A 19,981-nucleotide genomic window follows, 5' to 3' on the forward strand; every position below is an offset into this window, starting at 1 on the left:
GGCCAGGCTGGTCTTGAACTCCTGACCTCAAGTGATCCACCCACCTCAGCCTCCCAAAGTGCTGGGATTACAGGCGTGAGCCACCGCACCTGGCCAACAGATACACTTTCTATTGACATTCTAGCAGTGGCAACAAATTATTGGCGATTTTGTAGGGGAGGAATCTATGAATGTATAGGTTTTCTCCAAATGAAGAGAAGTGTATGGAAAATCATTATCTGCTGTCCACATTATTCCCATACTCTGTAAAAGGTCTTATTAAAAATTCAAATATATCAACCATAAAAATAGGCCAATTTATTCTATTTTAATAAAAGATTTATGGAGTCATAACTGTCTCTGAAAGCCTTTTACTGTTTTCCCAAACTTGGAAGATGCTGAATGAAATAAGCAAGTTTCTTTTATACAATATTTCTCAGAGCCATTAATATGTTAACTTACACTGTGAGTGTCCAACAAGGGATATGGTATGCAGCACTCCCCAGACATATTTGATATCAATTTATTATTTAATTTCATAGTGCCAAGAAATGGTGGATTAGTAGGTCCAGACCCAACTTCATTGCAACATTTGCTCATAAGCTCATAATATTTAGCGTGAAAAACCTTATATTTTGTTGTTATACAACAGAATTAATATTTACAGCTCTGGAAAATTTTCTTAACCTTTATCACCCTCGATTTTCTATCTGACAAGATTAATAATTGTAGGATTTTCGTGAAGATTATAGGAGAAAAACTGCATACAACTTATAGTTCCATAAATGTTAACCATTATTACTAACAAAATTGTTAGTATTTATAATAATATTAATATTTCTCCCACAGCTTATGGTACCTAAAAAGTATATTTTGGCAAGTAGACAAATGGCTGAATCTGACATAGCCTCAAAGATACTTCTGTTGGGGAGAGGTGGTGCCAGACTCATCTGTTTAAGTAAACATACTCAGCTCTGCAGGTAGATAAATCCATAAGTCCATGAGATATATTAAAAAAATATATGTTCAACATAAAACAGATGTTCAACATTCTTGTGGGTATAGTACAGTTCCCCCCTACTTTCAGCACCTCAGCCATGTATATATTAGAAGGATATATTGTAGCCCTATACAGGAAACAGTAACCATTCAAAAGCACCAAATGAATAACCCCTTTTCAGGTAAAGAAGCAAATGAAGGAGGACTGACTGCCACCCCTGGAAAGCATCATGGTGGGGTGCTGTGGTGGGGTGTTGGTAGTGGCAGCAGCAGCAGGATAAAAGCAGTGTAGGAAGGATGAAAGAGGTCACTGGGCATGACCATGGACCAGTTCTCTGGTGAATGTGTCCATGTGAAGATCTGTCCAAAGGAGTGTAATCTTGATTTTGGTGTAAGAATATATGTTCTAATATGGAATAAATAAACTTTACAGAGTACTTATGGATTCATTCTCCATTGGTCAAATTATGACTCCCATGTACTGTATATAGTTGCCTCATTGCAAGAGAAAAGCAAGCCCATGAAGACACTATAAAGGGTCACCTGTGTATGTTAGTCACTGATCTGTATTGAGCACCCATTGGGTACAGAACACTATTTCCTATTCATGCTAGTTGGAAATAACTGAAAGCTTTAGATGGAGATACCAGGTGTTGTTATTTAAACAAAAAAACAGTTACTCTGCCTTTTATTACTTTTAGAAGGTATTTTTATTGTTTGGGTTGCCCCCTTTTTTCTCTTTGTCAGGCAGTACAGAATGTGTTAAAAGTGTCTAGCAAAAACAAGACAGTAGGGGACACAAAAAGCAACATAAGAGGTAAAATGCTCAGCAGGAGATTATCTTAATAAGCAGTTTAGGCTGCTATTCCTGCTGCAAAGCCTTGTGTCCTGCCAGTTTCATTTGTTGAAAGTTTCATTAAATTTGTTTTAATGCCTTGTCTGATTTCAGTGTTCTCCAGTGACCTGTTTTTTAAAAGAAACAGCATTTCAAATGTTCTGAATAAATTATTACCATGTAAAACCTACTATGGGGAAGAGTTGTTAAGATACAAGGACATTGTGAATTCACCAGTGAAGAACTGCAAAGCAGATATCTCTCTGTTAATGTTACCAACTGAAAAATGAAATCATCTTGCTTTCCCTCACAGCACAGCTCAGTGAAGTGAAATAGTAAAAACCTATATATGTATATTTGTTAGGCATAAATTAATCAAAAACATACAAATTATCTTTACATATCAATGGCTAATGCAGTAAGGTCTTGTTGAAGTATTTGAGGAAGGAAAAAGCTTTTAGATAAAAGTATATGAAGAAAATGTTCCACAAAATGTTAAGATCCATAGTCTAATTTTAAGGCAATTCTTGTTTTTAACTGAGGAAGATTTGTATAATACATTCTTAAAATAATATTTTATTCATTCTGAAGCAACTCGGTTTTGTTGTTTTTCACTCCTGTTCACAGTGATACATTTTTAATGTTCACTCACTTAAAATGTGAAGCGTTTTAGGATCTTCTGAAGCATTTGCTTTCCAATAAGACAGGTACTTAGCACTTTCTTAAAAAAAATGAGTGAGAAGTGATTGAATTTGGTGTGGATGTTTTAAATATTGTTTTTAAAAGTTAGAGTTTTGAAGTTTCAGGATAATTTACAAGCTAATTTGGAGTAGTGGTATCCAGAGCTATTAATATGTAACTAATTTTAATGACAAATCAATTTTGTAATAAATGGAGTTTTATCTCTATATAAGACACATGTTTAAAAATGAATTTATGGTTTTAAAAGTTGTATCATGTACTAGACAGATTTTAGCAGTCAAGCATTAATCATTAAAAGAGCTTCAAGTCTAGCTAATAAATTAAGAGTTTCTAATACTAAAAAACCACAGTCAGCAGGTTTGTAATAACCACTCACAAGATCTCTTGTCAAGGAATGAATAGCCATCTAGAAGCCTAAAGTTGAGAATGTTTGTACCGTGGTTTTGCTCAATAAGTAGCAAAACGCAGGTTGACAATTCTAGGCCAGGAAACAATGAGCAGTTCACGGAATAGGGAGTTTAGTGGAGTGTTGGAAGGTGAGGCTGGAAAAAGGTGAAGAAGGAATCTTACTCCATGCTAAGAACATTATCCTATGGCCAAGGAGAATATTAATGGAGGGACAGGACTGGATGTACATGTCCAACAAAGCTGAAAATTGTGAAGCGTTGACTCAAGTCTCAAGTGGACAGAGTTCTGCTCCCCAGCAAAGCAACTGGGGCCTGCTGTCCTGGTGAAACCATGCAGCAGCCTTGTAATAGGCCTGTGGAAAAGATCATTGAACAGATCAGCTTGTGAAAGGATATTAAAAGCCTTCCGCAATCATTTTTAAGATAGCTTTTAAATTGATATGTATAGCACTTTATGCAAGGTGGTTTTATGAAGTATTTGAATAGCTGTATTCTTGAAGAAGAACTTGTCAGATATAAAAATGATTTAAAACAAAAGTACTTTACTTCATAATGTCATCTTTCCTTTCAATCTCTACATTTTATTGATCTTATACTAAAAAGAATGTCCCTGTATAAATGTTAGTAATTAACGCCATAAAACTGTATCTGTACATCCAAAGCAAAATGGATAATTAAGATAATTATTTAGATAATTTAGCACAAATAATACTTTGCTGAAATCTCTGTGAGATAACAGAGAGATATCTATTTCTTGAATCGCTACTAATTGTTTTCACCGTGCTTTGAAGTATAGATAGTAACCTCACTCAAATTAAAAGGTTCAGCTAAAGATTATATGCAGATGTACTATGCAAATGTTATAGTTCTACTTGAATTGTGAGATGTTTCATCTTATTGTGCACATCATAAACCATGTTATTTCAGTTTAATTTGCTGTTCTGTTTCCATGGTAATTATAGTTTGGGAGAATGAGTAAAAAAAAAGATATATCTCAAGATAAGCAAAAATGGAAAACATGTTGTGTTTGTTTCTGTGTACTAATTTACAGATGCCTCACTTAACTTTTATTGCTATTTGTATGCATAGCTTTGAAAATGTTTGTATAATAAGAAACAAGTCTATATAAATTAGACAGTCTTTGGATAAGACTGGAGAAAAATAATGTGAAAATTTTTTTAAACTCTGTTAAACTATGAAGCCTTTGAAAAGGGCTAATCAATACCTGTGGAGAATTTGAACCATTAGTAAAAATAAATAATTTCAAATTGAAGGGATTTTCGTTTTGATGGTCTTTGATTTTTTTTTTTTTTTTTTTTTTTGAGACAGAGTCTCACTCTGTTGCCCAGGCTGGAGTGCAGTGGCGCAATCTCGGCTCACTGCAAGTTCCATCTCCCAGGTTCACACCATTCTCCTGCCTCAGCCTCCCAAGTAGCTGGGAATACAGGCACCCACCACCACACCAGGCTAATTTTTTTGTATTTTTAGTAGAGATGGGGTTTCACCATGTTAGCCAGGATGGTCTCGATCTCCTGACCTCAGGATCTGCCTGCCTCAGCCTCTCAGAGTGCTGGGACTACAGGTGTGAGCCACCGTGCCTGACCTCTTTGATGATTTTATTACATCTAAACCCCAGTTTCATGAAATATATTTAATCCCAAACAGCCCATACCATTAGGACCTTTTTGTAAAACTTTAGGATAAATTGGTTATATGTTTTATTATTCATTTGCTTAGTCATCAAACCAAAATTCAAAATCTCAATGTTATTGTTTTCACTCTCATTTTCTAACCTATTTTTTAGCACAAACTAATTCCATGCTATATGACTTTCATTGAAATACTGGGGTTTTTTAAGTCAAGAAAATCTGGATTTGAGTCCAAAATCTAAAGACATCACTTCCTAGCAATTTATTCTGATTTAAAAAGTAAATAATTAGACGAATAATTGAACTTTTAAATCTTAGTCTCCTCATCTGTGGATAGTATCCGCCATATTAGGGTTATTTTGAAGATCAGATTAGTTTAATAATAATACCTAATCTTTACTAAACATTTACTATGTGCCAGGCATTGTTTTCTAAGTGTTTTACATATATTAATCATTCAACTCTCATAATAACCCTTTTTTAAGTGAGAAAATTAAAGTCACAGAGAGATAAAGTTACCCGCTCAAGATCACACAGCTAGTAACCGGAGGAGCTTAGGAGATGATGTAAATTGAAAGCATGTTTTAAATTATCAAAATCTATAGAAATTAGAGTTATTCAAAGATTTGTTGGCTGGGTGCAGTGACTCATGCCTGTAATCCCAGCACTTTGGGAGGTCTAGGTAGGTGAATCACAAGGTCAGGAGATCGAGACCATCCTGGCTAACACGGTGGAGCCCCGTCTCTATTAAAAATACAGAAAATTAGCCTGGCGTGGTGGCGGGCACCTGTAGTCCCAGCTACTTGGGAGGCTGAGACAGGAGAGTCTCTTGAACCTGGGAGGCGGAGGTTGCAGTGAGCTGAGATTGTGCCGCTGCATTCTAACCTGGGTGACAGAGCAAGACTGTGTCTCAAAATAAATAAATAAATAAAATAAAATACTTGTTTAGCATAAAAAAATAGTATAATTCTGTTAAGAAAGCCAGTGAGGTTAAGTGTAAAAGAGAATAGAAAAAGAGTATCTACTTAGAACTGTCAAGGGCAGCAGTGTAATTAGCTGTTTGGAGATTTTTCTCAAACTGCTTTACGTTATTAAAATAAATGACAAAGACATAAAAAAGTATAGCACAGAAAGGGAAGCAATATAGGCAATAAGGATCACAAAATACTTTTAACAACTGTTAAGTTTTCCGCTTCATTTTTAATCACCTAAGTCCTTTAAATGAAATAGAAAGTATTCATCAGGAAAGTCATATTCAAAGAAATGGCCAGGTAACAAGCCCAAACATTTTGTTGTGTTTTCCCCCATTTAGACATCTGAGAGATTAAAATCCTTAGCTACATAAATAAACGTGTCCTTGATAGCAACAACAACCATTTCTTCTCTTTTAGACTTAGTCATGATTGTGAGCCAAATAGAAGTACGTCTCCCTTGCCACCTTTGACATTTCAAACCAAAGAAATGACAAGTCCTTTGGTTAGTGATGATGATGTATTCCCACTGGTGAGTTGCTGGTTGTGGGCTTTTTTTTTTTCTTTAATGGGTTATTGCTTTACTCTTACACTGATGTCAATAAACTGATGTACATAGTACTTTGTTTTTAACCTCACTCCTTGAATAGGACTCCAAGATGGGTCTGTAAGTCATTTGGCCATACCTATCTATAGAAGGAAAAGATATCCATAATATTTCATAAAGTGTTTCAGTCAATGGTTACTAACCTCTAATGCAGGCCAGAATTACTGGAGATGGTTTTTTAAAAAAAAATGCAAGTGTTTGGGACTCACCCTTCGATATTTCATGAGTCCTCAAGGATCTGTACATTTTAAAGAGCTACGGTGATCTTTTGGACTGATTTAAAACATCTTTTCTATTGACTCTGCCATACGTGCAGACACATGTACAAATCATAAATGGACAACTTGATGAGTTATCACAAAAGGAAGGTAACTACCACCCAAGTAATGAGCAGAACATCCCCAGCACTCCAGAACCGCAACTCATGTTCCCTTCTAGTGTCTACTTCTGCTTGCCCCCAGCATAACCACTATCCTGACTTTTAGCATTATCGATTTGTTTTGCCAACTTGCAAATTTTATATAAATGATATCATATGGTATATGTTATTTTGTTTCTGGCTTCTTTTTCTCAACCTTGTTTTTTAGATTCATCATCACCCATATTGTTTTATACAGCTGTGGTTTATTTTTGTTTCTCTATAGTAATCTATGGGATATAAACACTACATTCAATGACAATAACATTTGTTTATTCATTCTACTACTGATAGACATTTGAGTCATTTCCAATTTGGGGCTATTACAAATAATGCTGCCAAAAAATTCTTTTATGAGTCTTTTGGTGCATGTATATATACATTTCCACTGGGTATATATACCTAAAATGGAATACCTAGGTCAGAGGGTATGAATACGGTCAGCTTTAGTAGGTACCGCCAAACTGTTTTCCTGTAGGAGCCAATGAATACCCCAAGTAGTGTGTAAGAGTTGTCCTTCTCTACAGTCTAACACATGGTAATATAAGCCTTTTTAAATTTAGCCATTATGGTCAGTATGTAGTAAGATCCTTTTGTATGGTTTTAATTCATGTTTCTCTGGTGAATAATGAGACTGAGCAACATTTATTGGCCATTTTGATATCCTTTATACAATATCTGTTCAATTTCCTCACTTAATTTTCTGGTGGATTGTCTTTATTGTTACTGATTTATGGGTATCCTTTCTATTCTTGATATAAGCCCTTTGTTGCTTATGTGTTGGTTTTGATTTGTAATAGTAGAGACTAGAAGTAAAAGTTAAGCTATTTTGGTAGAAGAATGCTTAAAACCATTAGCTTTTGAAGTATTAGAGATCTCTAAAGCCCTGAAATGCTCTTTTGTGTTCATCTCAACATAAAATGCCAATGTTATTTGAACAGACTAAAATCCATGCCAATAATGTAAACTAAATAAAATTCCTCATTTAAGTTATGAGAAATTCTAAGGGGACTTTGCAAATTCTGCATCAATAAAACTTTGATCATTAAGGACTTAAGCACATATTTCAGTCAAGCAATGGAAAAAGTTGCTAAATACTCCACTGTGCTAATATCAGATGATTTCAGGATTTTTAGGATCACAATTACTGACTGCTCAAATATCACCTTATCAGATACGCCTAAGCAACCAGTCTGCAATAGTGCCTCCCTCTTCACTCCCTGCCCCTCATCTTACCTTTTCTCATAGCACTTCACTATGAGACATTTTGTTGCTTGGCCTCCCTCCGTTAGAATGTATGCTCCATGAAAGCAGGGGGTGTTTTCTATTTTTGTTCTTGTGGTAACCCAACACCTAAAATAGGCTCGGCACTAGTAGGCACATAAAAGACATGCAGAAGTATCTGTTGATTTGATTTAATAACACGGGGCTTCCTTCTATCTCTAAAATTCTACATTAATCTTTTGAGGAATTCCTAACCTCCAGAGTAACCAGGAAAGAAAATTCTCAACTCTTCTAAGAACTGGGCCTGGGGAACTTAATCTGTGATGGAGGCCTTAAAATCCTATGGGAAACCACTGTTCTAGATGTAGTGGTTTCCATCTACTACTGCATTTTGACATCCACATCACTACCATTCCTATCAAGACCACTGCTGATCTTCTAGTTGCAAATTAAATGCACATTTTGAAGTATTCATCTTTCTTAATCTTTTTGTCTGGAGACTCTTATGTTCTCTGGCTTCTATGACACTATACTCCACTGATTCTCATGTCACCCTCTGACTACTGTTTCCCAGCCTGTTTCTGGGGTTCTCCCTCCTATTTCTGTCCCTTAAATATTAGTGTTATTTATTCATAAAATAAAATAAACATGTATTGAATACCAACTATATGGCAGCTCCTGTTCTAAACATGTCTTTGAATAAGATAGATACATAAGTAGTATGGTGAAAAAATAGACGAAACTTCATCAATGGATGAATGGATAATCAGATTGTGGTATATACATACAATGGAATATTATTCAGCCATTAAAAGCAGCTATGCCAAAAAAGGCCAAAAATTACTACAATGTGGATGAGCCTCAAAAACATGCTAAGTGAAAGAAGCCAAATGCAGAAGGTATTGTATAATTCCATGTATATTAAATAGCCAGAATACGTAAATGAAATCTGTAGAAACAATGCAGATTGGTGGTTACCAGGGGCAGTGGGGAGGGAGAAACAAGGAGCAGTGGCTTAAGGAGCACAGAGTTTTCTTTATGGATAATGAAACTATTTTGGAACTAGATAGAAATGGTGGCTGCAAAACATTGTGAATGTACTAAGTGCCACTGAACCGCTCATTTTAAAATGGTTAATTTTATGTGAATTTTATCTCAAAAACAAGAGGAGAAAAATTAATGATCGGAAATAAATGAACAAATAAGAAAATATCAAGACCAGGCGCCGTGGCTCACGCCTATAATCCCAGCACTTTGGGAGGCCGAGGCGGTCAGATCACCTGAGGTCAGGAGTTCAAGACCAGCCTGGCCAACATGGTGAAGCACCATCTCTACTAAAAATACAAAAATTAGCTGGGCATGGTGGCGCATGCCTCTAGTCCCAGCTACTCCAGAAGCTGAGGCAAGAGAATCACTTGAACCTGGGAAGCAGAGGTTGCAGTGAGCCGAGATAGGATCACTGCACTCCAGCCTGGGCAACAGAGCAAAATGCTATCCACCCCGTCCAAAAAAAAAGAAAAAGAAAATATCAAATAGTAATAAATGCTGTGATGAAAAGAAAAGCAGGTAATGTGATAGGGAGTGATGAAAGTATGGGGGATTATTTTAGGTTGAGTAGCCAGGAAAATTATCATTGAGAAAGGGAAATTTAAGGTGAAACCCAAACAATAACAAATCCAGTCTTGCAAAGATCTGGTAGAAGAGAGTTTCAAGTAAGGGAACTATAAGGCAGGAATGAGTTTGGCAGGTATGAGAACCAGAAAGACTGGGGGGCCTTCTGGAGCTTAGAAGGGAAGAGGGAGACTGGAACAAAAGGGAACAGAGAAGTTGTCAGGGGAAGTCCAGTATATGAGGACACTAAGTCATGGAAAGGAGTTTGGATTTTATTTTAAGACAATGGGAAGCCATTGTAAAGTTTCAATTAGGAAAATACTGGTCTGTTTACTCCATTCAAAATTATTTTACTCTATTTAATAATAAACAGACATGTTTAAATTTTTTAAAAGATCCTTTTTACTGCTAAATAAAGAATAAATTATAGAGGGGCAAGGGTAGAAGAGGAGACAACTATCATAAGGCTCTTGCAGTAGCCTAGGCAAGAGATAATGCTGGCTTGGTAGCAGTGAGGTAGAGCAACATATTAGATCCAGGAAATATTCTGGTGTGTAGACCAGACTTGACAATGAATTGTATATGGGAAGTGGGAGAAAAGAGTGATCAAAGACGACTCCTAGGATTTCAACCTGAGCATTGAGTAGACGCTAACACCACTTTCTGACATGGGAAGACCAGGGAAGAAATAGGGTTAGAGGAGAAATCTTGATTTCTAGGTTGGATATGTAAGTTTAAAATGTTTACTAGACACCCAAACATAGACATTAAATAGTCAATATGTGATATGTGAATCTGATATCAAGGGCGAGATCACAGCTGGAAATATAAATATGGGAATAATCAGCATGTGATTGGTATTTAAGTCTGTTGAACTGGATGAAAATACTTAAGTATAAAGAAGAAATCATTCCAATACAAAGCCTTGGGTCATAATATTGAGTGACCTAATAGGAATCCCGAAGGAAAGGAGGAAAGTTTGATAATGAAGAGGATGGGGCTCAAGGAGGGTCCTCTTTCATTTGCAGAAACAAAGTCACTGAGAGGTAAGAAGAAATAGGATCCACAGTATAGGAGGAAGGATGAGTTTCTGAAACAGGAGGATGGCCTAAAATTCAGCTACAGATACAAATGGATGTGAAATAATGAGAGAGCTCCCCTGTGACCCCTGGGAGGAGGCCAGGTCACAAGGTAATGAGTAAGAAAGTGAACATACCAGGGAAGTGCAATAGAATCGCCTCGTAGTGTTCACTGACCACATGGTACTTATGGTCATGAATTTAAAGTGAAACTAGTCCATGCAGTAATTTACCCCCAACCTGTTGGCCCCAGCATTCAGCTGCTCAGGTGTAGGCATGACCCAGGCAGATGGGTCAACTTAATTAGGGGTGGGTTTTACTGGGTTATTAGGATAGAGACAAGATACAGGGAGGGACAAGTTGCTGAATGGTTATGAGATGGATGGGAATAAGCAGAGTCACAAGGGAAGAGAGAGTATGAGGAAGATGATGGATAGTGAAAAGGAAAGAGTCTAAATGAGGTCAGAGAACTTCTGATGTGGGAGTACTAGATTAAGCATGCTGGAAGGATGATGGATAGGTTGCTTTAAATCTCAATTAGTAAATAATGCAGTTCTCATTGATGATAGTGTCAAGGACATGCTATGTGGGTGGATGCCTGAGATGAAGGATTCCCCAGGGCTCCATCTTTTAACTTCTTTTTTTCCTTTTACTTGCCTACCTTGGATAATTTCAATCTTATGGCCTGTCATCTATAACTTCCAAGTCTGTCTCTCTGATTCAGATCTGTATTCTGAGTCCTAGACTGACATATCTCACTGTTTGCTTGAGTCTTTTTAAGTCTCATGTCACCTCAAACTCATTATTATTCAAAATTGAATCCATTTTCTTCACTCATAAACTAACTAAAAAATTTTATTGAAAACACACTGACCCAGAATCTGTGCTAGAACCTGGTGAATCAGAAATAAATAAGAGGCCAGGAGCTGTGGCTCACACCTATAATCTCAGGCCAAGGCAGGAGGGATTGCTTGAGCCCAAGAGTTCAAGACCAGTCCGGGCAACAGAGCCAGGCTCCGTTTCTACAAAAACTTTTTTTAAAAAAAGCCGGCTGTGGTAGTGTGTCCCTGTAGTCCCACCTACTGGGGAAGCTGAAGTGGGAGGATCACTTGAGCCCAGGAATTGGAAGTTAAGAGTTAGCTGTAGTTGTACCACTGTGTTCCATCCTGGGCAATAGAGCAAGACACTGTCTCAAAATAAATAAATAAATAAAAGAAGGAAGACCTTACTCTTAATGGCTTCTTTTACCTTTTTCTCTTTCTCAGTAAATGGCATGAGTGTCACTAATCACTCAGGCCAGAACCTAGGAAGTCATCTGTCTGAGATCAGGTTTTCTAGAACCTAAGATGAGATTCTTGTGAAAGTGACTTACTGAGGGAGTATTTTAGTGTTTTCAGGGGGAGAGTGAAGGAGACAGGCTATGGGGGGGGGAGAAAAATTAAGCAAAGATGCGGTCTCAGCTACAAACTAGTATAGCCTGGTGTCCCAGGAAGCTTGGCACCTAAATTGCCCCACAGCATTGGTTCTCACCGAACAACAAGTCTGGTATTTTATGCCCCTGTGTCCATCAATCAATCATTGCCTCAGAGAGGGTAGCGAATGGGCAGAGGAGGGACTGCAGCTTCCCAAGTGAGGCAGGAGCCTCCAGTTCAGTGGAGGGCAGTTCCTCAAAGGAGCCAGCTGTGAGCTGTTAGTAGCCAACACCCACCCAGCTGGAGGAGAGATGCATCAGCCTGGGAAGGGGATCCAGGTAGGGCACCAACCACCATGGTTGCACCACTCAGAACCAGCTTCTTCCATAGCTTCCATTCAGGCATAGCTTCTTTATGATTCTTACTGGTCATAATTTCTGAAAAAACTGTTTAGAGGAAAGTTAGTGAGATAAGCCACAGCCCCTGATGCTGCAATTGGTCGCTGACACCTATCATTGCCTCACCCCTTCTAGATTCCTCTCCCCATCAGCTAACTCTTCGGTTGATCCAGGTGGCTTTTCTTTTGAGGTGAGCCCCTAATGTCCATGCCCTTATTAGGATATGGTTTCTGTATTTGCCAATTAAAATTAAAACTGGACATGAGAGTAACAAAAAGATGCCTCAGAGGATCATCAGAGTACCAAACACATTCCTCACTGCCTCTGTTACGCAGTAGCATTCTTACCTCTTCAGGATGACTTAGGGTCAGCTACCTCTGCCAGTATAGGAACACCACTCTGTGTATCTGATATGTTGGCATGAGGAGCCCAAAGTGACCACATGGGAGCCAAAGCTCTAAGTTTGGTGGGACTCTTACAGGTCTTTTGGTAGAAGCATTCTGCCTCTAAGACCCAGGACCTGTAGAACAACAAAGCCTAAAGATACATAGACAGAAAGCACAGATTATCCAAGTGGGTTAACAGAAGTGATAGAGAGTGGAGCCATTCCTGCTTCCTCCCTTTTGTTCCCAGATCCATGTATTCTACCCGTTGGAAACACAGAACCATAAAACAGCCATTGGTTTAAAGTGTATACCACATCCTGAAGAATGGCACTCCAACCTCACAGGATATAATCTCCAAGATGGTGCCTCAGCTTTGCCATCAAGAGGCCATCCCAAAGCTCTATCATGCTAGCATCCTCTGGATAGTGCTGTGTGTGGTTAGGACCAGTGGATACCATGGTCATGCCCGTACTGCCATACTCTTTTGCTATAAAGTAGGTATCTCTACTATTAAGCAGGGTCTCTCTCATGTCTGCAGGTAAGTGATTCTGTGAGCCCTAAGATAGTGGTGCAGCCAGGAAAGGCAAACATGCAGAATTCATATCCATTCTGATAAGGATACAGCATGGCCATTTCCAAGGTACTAGGGACCTAATGCAGTCAAGTTGCCACCAAGAGGCTAGCTGGTCTCCTTGAGGGATGATGCCATATCAAGAGCTCAGCTTTAGTTTCTGTTGCAAGCAGGTCAGACATTCAACAGCAATGGTCGCTGGATTACCCTTAGTGAAAGGGGAAACCATGGTATTGGTATGATGCATAATTCCCACTGAGGTAGCCAAAGAGAGAGGATGGATCAAATCATCCTACTTGCTGGATGCTCTGTCTCAACCAGGACTCAACAGCATGATGAGAATTGTCTTGCAAATAGTATATAGGTTTCGGCTACAGATGGCATAGTCTTGTTCCAAAATCTTAAGGGTCTGTGATACAGCTTTCCCACTGAAACTTTCCAGAGGCTCCACAACGCATTTTCCTCTACCAGAGATTCTTCCAGTATGGGATCTACCAAGTCATTTGACCAAAGTAGCAGGACTGCTTGTACCCTATCCTGAACCTACTACACAGCTCTTTCTTTCTAGAGTTCTGGGCTTGCTCAAAAAAAATTGTTTTCTGTGTTGCCCAATAAATGAATCTGATTATTCAATTATTTGATCCAAGGGTGGAACATTTTCAAGGTGCATTAATTTTTGCTTTACCTAGGATGTTCTGACATGCCCCATAGCAGCAGACACCTAAAAACAACGTGTCAAGCCCCAATCTTTTACAGGGTTCATCTTTCACCCTCTGGCGTACTTGCATCTTTCCATCCCTTTAATATACTTGCTACTTCTTGCTCATCAAGTCTCATTAACATGATGTTAGTGTTAATATATGATGTTCCATGTGATAGTCTTTGGAATGTCCAGATGGGCTAGGCCCCTTCAGAATTTATTGTGACAGCTTCATTAATATAACATTGGGGCAAAACCATGGATAAATACTGTTGGCCACCCCATGTGAATGCTAACTGCTTCCTATCCTCCTTTTTATTAGATATTAAAAAGAACGCATTTGCTGATATTAAAAAGAAACCATTTGCCAGATCAATAGTAGCATACCACCTACCTCAGGCTGTGACAGTCTTCTCTAGCAGAGATACTAGTATAGCCTGACACAGCAGCTACAGTTGGGGGCTACTAGTTGGAAAAGTGTGCAGTACTCCATCATTTGCATGATCCCTAGTTTTGGCAGGGGCCAGATTGGTAAACAAAATCCACCTATAACAAGGTTCACATGTATACAGATTGTCAACTCCCCAAACACTACATAAAGTCCCATTCTTCCTACCAAAATGAAAGTCAAAGAAGAATATAGTAACCACAGAACTGGAAAATTAAAGTACAAATTTCCTCAACTAAAAAAAAAAATTACTTAATTTTTGTATGTGGCTTTTTAAAATGAAGAATTGTAAAATTATCTGATGTTGTCCTTTATTCCTTAGCTACAGATTTTTATTTTTACTTTTTGTAAATAAGCACTAAACAGGTCACAAACAGTTAAATAGCATTTTCATGTCACCATGAAGGCTGGAATTGGGGCACTCGTCCCTGATACTTTCTTCTCTATGATAAGACAAACAAGATACATGCCAGCATCACAGCCCTCCCTACTAGGGAGCCACCTCCACCCCAAGACACATCATGCAGCCAGCCTTCTCACCTGGCTAACTCCAAGCATTGATTCGCCCTGTCAAAGCCAATCCTTATTTTCTATATAAACCTTCTGGTGCAATTCCACTATAATCTTTACTTTAACTTTTTGGAGTTGCCTATTTTCAAATGAAAATCACTGGCTTTGCAAATGATTGCAGCATGTTTTAGGCAGGTTCCATGGGGAGTGCATTGTCCCTGCTTTTGCGGTTGGACAATATAATACTCATTTCTAGAGCTTTTTAATGTAATGGTGCTGTGATGTCTTACTTAGTTCCTTGAAGATTTCATTACTGGTAACTGACTTACACTAGTAGTAGGAATTCAGCCCAAGATGTGTTCTTTAATTAAGAGCTGCAGTGTTTGACAGTATGTCAGGGATGAAGCATGACTGGAAATGTGAAGATGTTTAAAAGCTCTGTATTCCTCATTCACTTTTCTTTCTTTCTCTCTTTAGTCTCCCCCAGATATGTCCTTCCCAGCATCTTTGGCTGCACAGCATTTCCTTCTGGAAGAAGAGAAACGAGCAAAAGAACTTGAAAAACTTCTAAATACACATATTGATGAACTGCAAAGACACACAGAATTTACTCTTAATAAATACTCCAAGCTAAAACAAAATAGACACATATGAGCTTTTAAACTTTTTTATTTGCTTCCCCCCCACCAAGAAAAAAAGCTCTGGCAAAATATTTACAAAGCTGATTAATGAAATCAAGAAATTCTGTTCTGTTTCCTTGAGTACATAATTTTGGTAAGGCAGCTAGAAAATAGTAAGTATTTTGTTCGATAAAGCTGTTTGCATTTCTGCATTAACATGCTAAATTGTCCTGCTGTAGAGTTACTATAAAATAAACATGACTATTCCAAAAGAGATTTTTTTTTCCAGTCTAAGGAATATGTTGAAATTAAATATGCAGTATTTTCCCCACTTGAATCATGTATACTGAAAACCTATTTCCTCAGCAACTACACAAAATAAGGGAAAGGGAAGTGCTATATTCCAGATACAAACGACTCAAAGGCAGCTCAGTTGTACTGGTTTTGAAAACTCAAGGATTTTATAAATAAAAATATTTAAGTATTTCCAGTTATGTAAACACTCTAAAATTCTACAATTTTTTGAAAAAAAAAAAAAGCTATAGCTTTACTGTTTTTACATTCACCTTTATAATGTCTGTCTGTTTCAATACAATGAAGGTACATGGAATGTGCAATTTACAAACCTAAACTATATGTGCCAAAAATTAACGCTTTTTTGTTAGTACTAATTACTTCACGGACACGAACAAGATAAAGGAAATATGAAGCATTACTGTTGCTACATGTTTCTTTGTAATCACCTCTGTTTTTAATGCAATGAAGGAATGTAAAATTCAATGGACTTGAAGCATAAATGCTAAATCTGTATAGAACAGTAATAGCATGGCTGTGAACAATAAAACAGGTTACAAATACACAGCAATAATAGAATATACTTTAAGAGTTTCGTGTGTGTGTGTGTGTGTATATATATATATATATGAAGAGAGATTATGAAAGAAGGTAAGTCCTACTATAGCTGTTATGGTTTTCTATTTCCCTTTAAAGAAACAATCTCAACATACTGAAAGATAAACCAAAATGCCATTAGGTAACAAGTGTCATTTTCACGTGAAAAATACAGAGCATTGTAGACTTCAGATGACATGACCACATGTATTTGTATAGCTCTGGATGTTGGAAGAAAAAGAAAAGATGTATTCGTATAGCTCTTGATGTTTGTCTTAGCTTAGCCTGCTATAACAGAAATACTACAGACTGGGTGACTTAAACAACAAACATTTATCTCTCACACTTCAGAAGGCTGGGAAGTCCAAGATCAAGGTGCCAGCTAATCTGGTGTCTGGCGAGTGCCCACTTCCAGGCTTGTTGACAGCCACCTTCTTGATGTATCTTCACATGGCAGAGAGGAAGTATCTCTCTCGTTTCTTCTTCTTCTTTTTTTTTTTTTTTTTTATTATACTTGAAGTTCTAGGGTACATGTGCACAACGTGCAGGTTTGTTACATAGGTATACATGTGCCATTTTGTTTTGCTGCACCCATCAACTCATCATTTACATTAGGTATTTCTCCTAATATTATTATCCCTCCCCCAGCCCCCCACCCCTCGACAGGCCCTGGTGTGTGATGTTCCTCGCCCTGTGTCCATGTGTTCTCATTATTCAGCTCCCACTTATGAGTGAGAACATGCAGTGTTTTCTTTTCTGTCCTTGTGATAGTTTGCTGAGAATGATGGTTTCCAGCTTGATCCACGTCCATGCAAAGGACATGAACTCATCCTTTTTTAAGGCTCCATGGTGTATATCTGCCACATTTTGTTTATCCAGTCTATCATTGATGAACATTTCGGTTCGTTCCAAATCTTTGCTATTGTGAATAGTGCCGCAATAAACATAAATGTGCATGTGTCTTTATAGTAGCATGATTTATATTCCTTTGGGTATATACCCAGTAATGGGATCACTGGGTCAAATGGTATTTCTAGCTCTAGATCCTTGAGGAATTGCCACGTTGTCATCCACAATGGTTGAACTAATTTACACTCCCACCAACAGTGTAAAAGCATTCCTATTTCTCCATATCCTCTCCATCATCTGTTTTTCCTGACTTTTTAATGATCGCCATTGTAACTGGTGTGAGATAGTATCTCATTATGGTTTTGATATGCATCTCTCTGATGACCAGTGATGATGACCTTTTTTTTTCATATGTCTGTTGGCTGCAGAAATGTCTTCTTTTGAGAAGTGTCTGTTCATAACCTTTGACCACTTTTTGATGGGGTTGTTTGTTCTTTTCTTGTAAATTTGTTTAAGTTCTTTGTAGATTCTGGATATTAGCCCTTTGTTAGATGGGTACATTGCAAAAATGTTCTCCTGTTCTGTAGGTTGCCTGTTCACTCTGATGACAGTTTCTTTTGCTGTGCAGAAGCTGTTTAGTTTAATTAGATCCCATTTGTCTATTTTGGCTTTTGTTGCCATTGCTTTTGGTGTCTTTGCCCATGCCTGTGTCCTGAATGGTATTGCCTAGGTTTTCTTCTAGGGTTTTTATGTCTAACATTTAAGTCTTTAATCCACTTTGAGTTAATTTCTGTACAGGGTGTAAGGAAGGGATCCAGTTTCAGCTTTGTACATATGGCTAGCCAGTTTTCCCAGTACCATTTATTAAATAGGGAATCCTTTTACCATTGCATGTTTTTGTCAGGTTTGTCAAAGATCAGATGGTTGTAGATGGGTGGTGTTATTTCTCAGGACTCTGTTCTGTTTCATTGGTCTATATCTCTGTTTTGGTACCAGTACCATGCTGTTTTGGTTACTGTAGCCTTGTAGTATAGTTTGAAGTCAGGTAGCGTGATACCTCCAGCTTTGTTCTTTTGGCTTAGGATTGTCTTGGCAATGCGGGCTCTTTTGGGGTTCCATATGAACTTTAAAGTAGTTTTTTCCAATTCTGGAAGAAAGTAGCTTGATAGGGATGGCATTTAATCTATAAATTACCTTGGGCAGTATGGCCATTTTCACGATATTGATTCTTTGGAGTGTTCTTCCATTTGTTTGTGTCCTCTTTTATTTTGTTGAGGAGTGGTTTGTAGTTCTCCTCGAAGAGGTCCTTCACATCCCTTGTAAGTTGTATTCCTATGTATTTTATTCTCCTTGAAGCAATTGTGAATGGGAGTTCACTCATGATTTGGCTGTTTGTCTGTTACTGGTATATAGGAATGCTCGTGATTTTTGCACATTGATTTTGTATCCTGAAACTTTGCTGAAGTTGCTTACCAGCTTAAGGAGATTTTGGGCTGAGACAATGAGGTTTCCTAAATATACAATCATGTCATCTGCAAACAGGGACAGTTTGACTTCCTCTTTTCCTAATTGAACACCCTTTATTTCTTTCTCTTGCCTGATTGCCCTGGCCAGAACTTCCAACACTATGTTGAATAGGAGTGGTGAGAGAGGGCATCCTTGTCTCATGGCGGTTTTCATAGGGAATGCTTCCAGTTTTTGCCCATTCAGTATGATATTGGCTGTGGGTTTGTCATTAATAGCTCTAATTATTTTGAGATATGTTCCATCAATACCAAGTTTATTGAGAGTTTTTAGCATTGAAGGTCTGTTGAATTTTGTCAAAGGCGTTTTCTGCATCTATTGAGATAATCATGTGGTTTTTGTCATTGATTCTGTTTATGTGATGGATTACGTTTATTGATTTTCATATGTGAACCAGCCTTGCATCCCAGGGATGAAGCTGACTTGATCGTGGTGGATAAGCTTTTTGATGTGCTGCTGGATTTGGCTTGTCAGTATTTTATTGAGGATTTTCACATCGCTGTTCATCAGGGATATTGGTCTAAAATTTTCTTTTTTTTGTTGTGTCTCTGCCAGGCTGTGGTATCAGGATAATGCTGGCCTCATAAAATGAGTTAGGGAGGATTCTCTCTTTTTCTATTGATTGGAATAGTTTCAGAAGGAACAGTACCAGCTCCTCTTTATACCTCTGGTAGAATTTGGCTGTGAATCCATCTGGTCCTGGACTGTTTTTGATTGGTAGGCTATTAATTATTGCCTCAATTTCAGAACCTGTTATCAGTCTATTCAGAGATTCAACTTCTTCCTGGTTTAGTCTTGGGAAGGTGTATGTGTCTAGGAATTTATTCATTTCTTCTAGATTTTCTAGTTTATTTGTGTAGAGGGGTTTATATTATTCTCTGGTGGCAGTTTGTATTTCTGTGGGATCGGTGGTGATATCCCCTTTATCATTTTTTATTGTGTCTATTTGATTCTTCTCTCTTTTCTTCTTTATTAGTCTTGCTAGTGGTCTATTTTGTTGATTTTTTTCAAAAAACCAGCTCCTGGATTCAATGATTTTTTGAAGGCTTTTTTGTGTCTCTATCTCTTTCAGTTTTGCTCTGATCTTAGTTATTTCTTGCCTTCTGCTAGCTTTTAAATTGGTTTGCTCTTGCTTCTCTAGTTCTTTTAATTGTGATGTTAGGGTGTCAATTTTAGATCTTTCCTGCTTTC

General features: G+C 37.8%; 1 protein-coding gene across 2 annotated transcripts in view; it reads left to right on the forward strand.

The window, feature by feature from the left end:
* CCDC67 (coiled-coil domain containing 67) overlaps nucleotides 1-16,306 on the forward strand; it is a 101,110-nt gene extending 84,804 nt beyond the window's left edge. For both annotated transcript variants that reach the window (XM_011995009.1, XM_011995008.1), the window contains exons 13-14: nucleotides 5,963-6,074; nucleotides 15,384-16,306. In XM_011995009.1, coding sequence (XP_011850399.1) covers nucleotides 5,963-6,074; nucleotides 15,384-15,560 — 289 coding nt within the window. In that variant the 3' untranslated portion in view covers nucleotides 15,561-16,306. The remainder of the gene's footprint in view (nucleotides 1-5,962; nucleotides 6,075-15,383) is intronic.
* The last annotated feature ends 3,675 nt before the right edge of the window (nucleotides 16,307-19,981 follow it).

Source organism: Mandrillus leucophaeus, unplaced genomic scaffold, assembly GCF_000951045.1.
Source record: "Mandrillus leucophaeus isolate KB7577 unplaced genomic scaffold, Mleu.le_1.0 Scaffold465, whole genome shotgun sequence".
NCBI lineage: Eukaryota > Metazoa > Chordata > Mammalia > Primates > Cercopithecidae > Mandrillus > Mandrillus leucophaeus.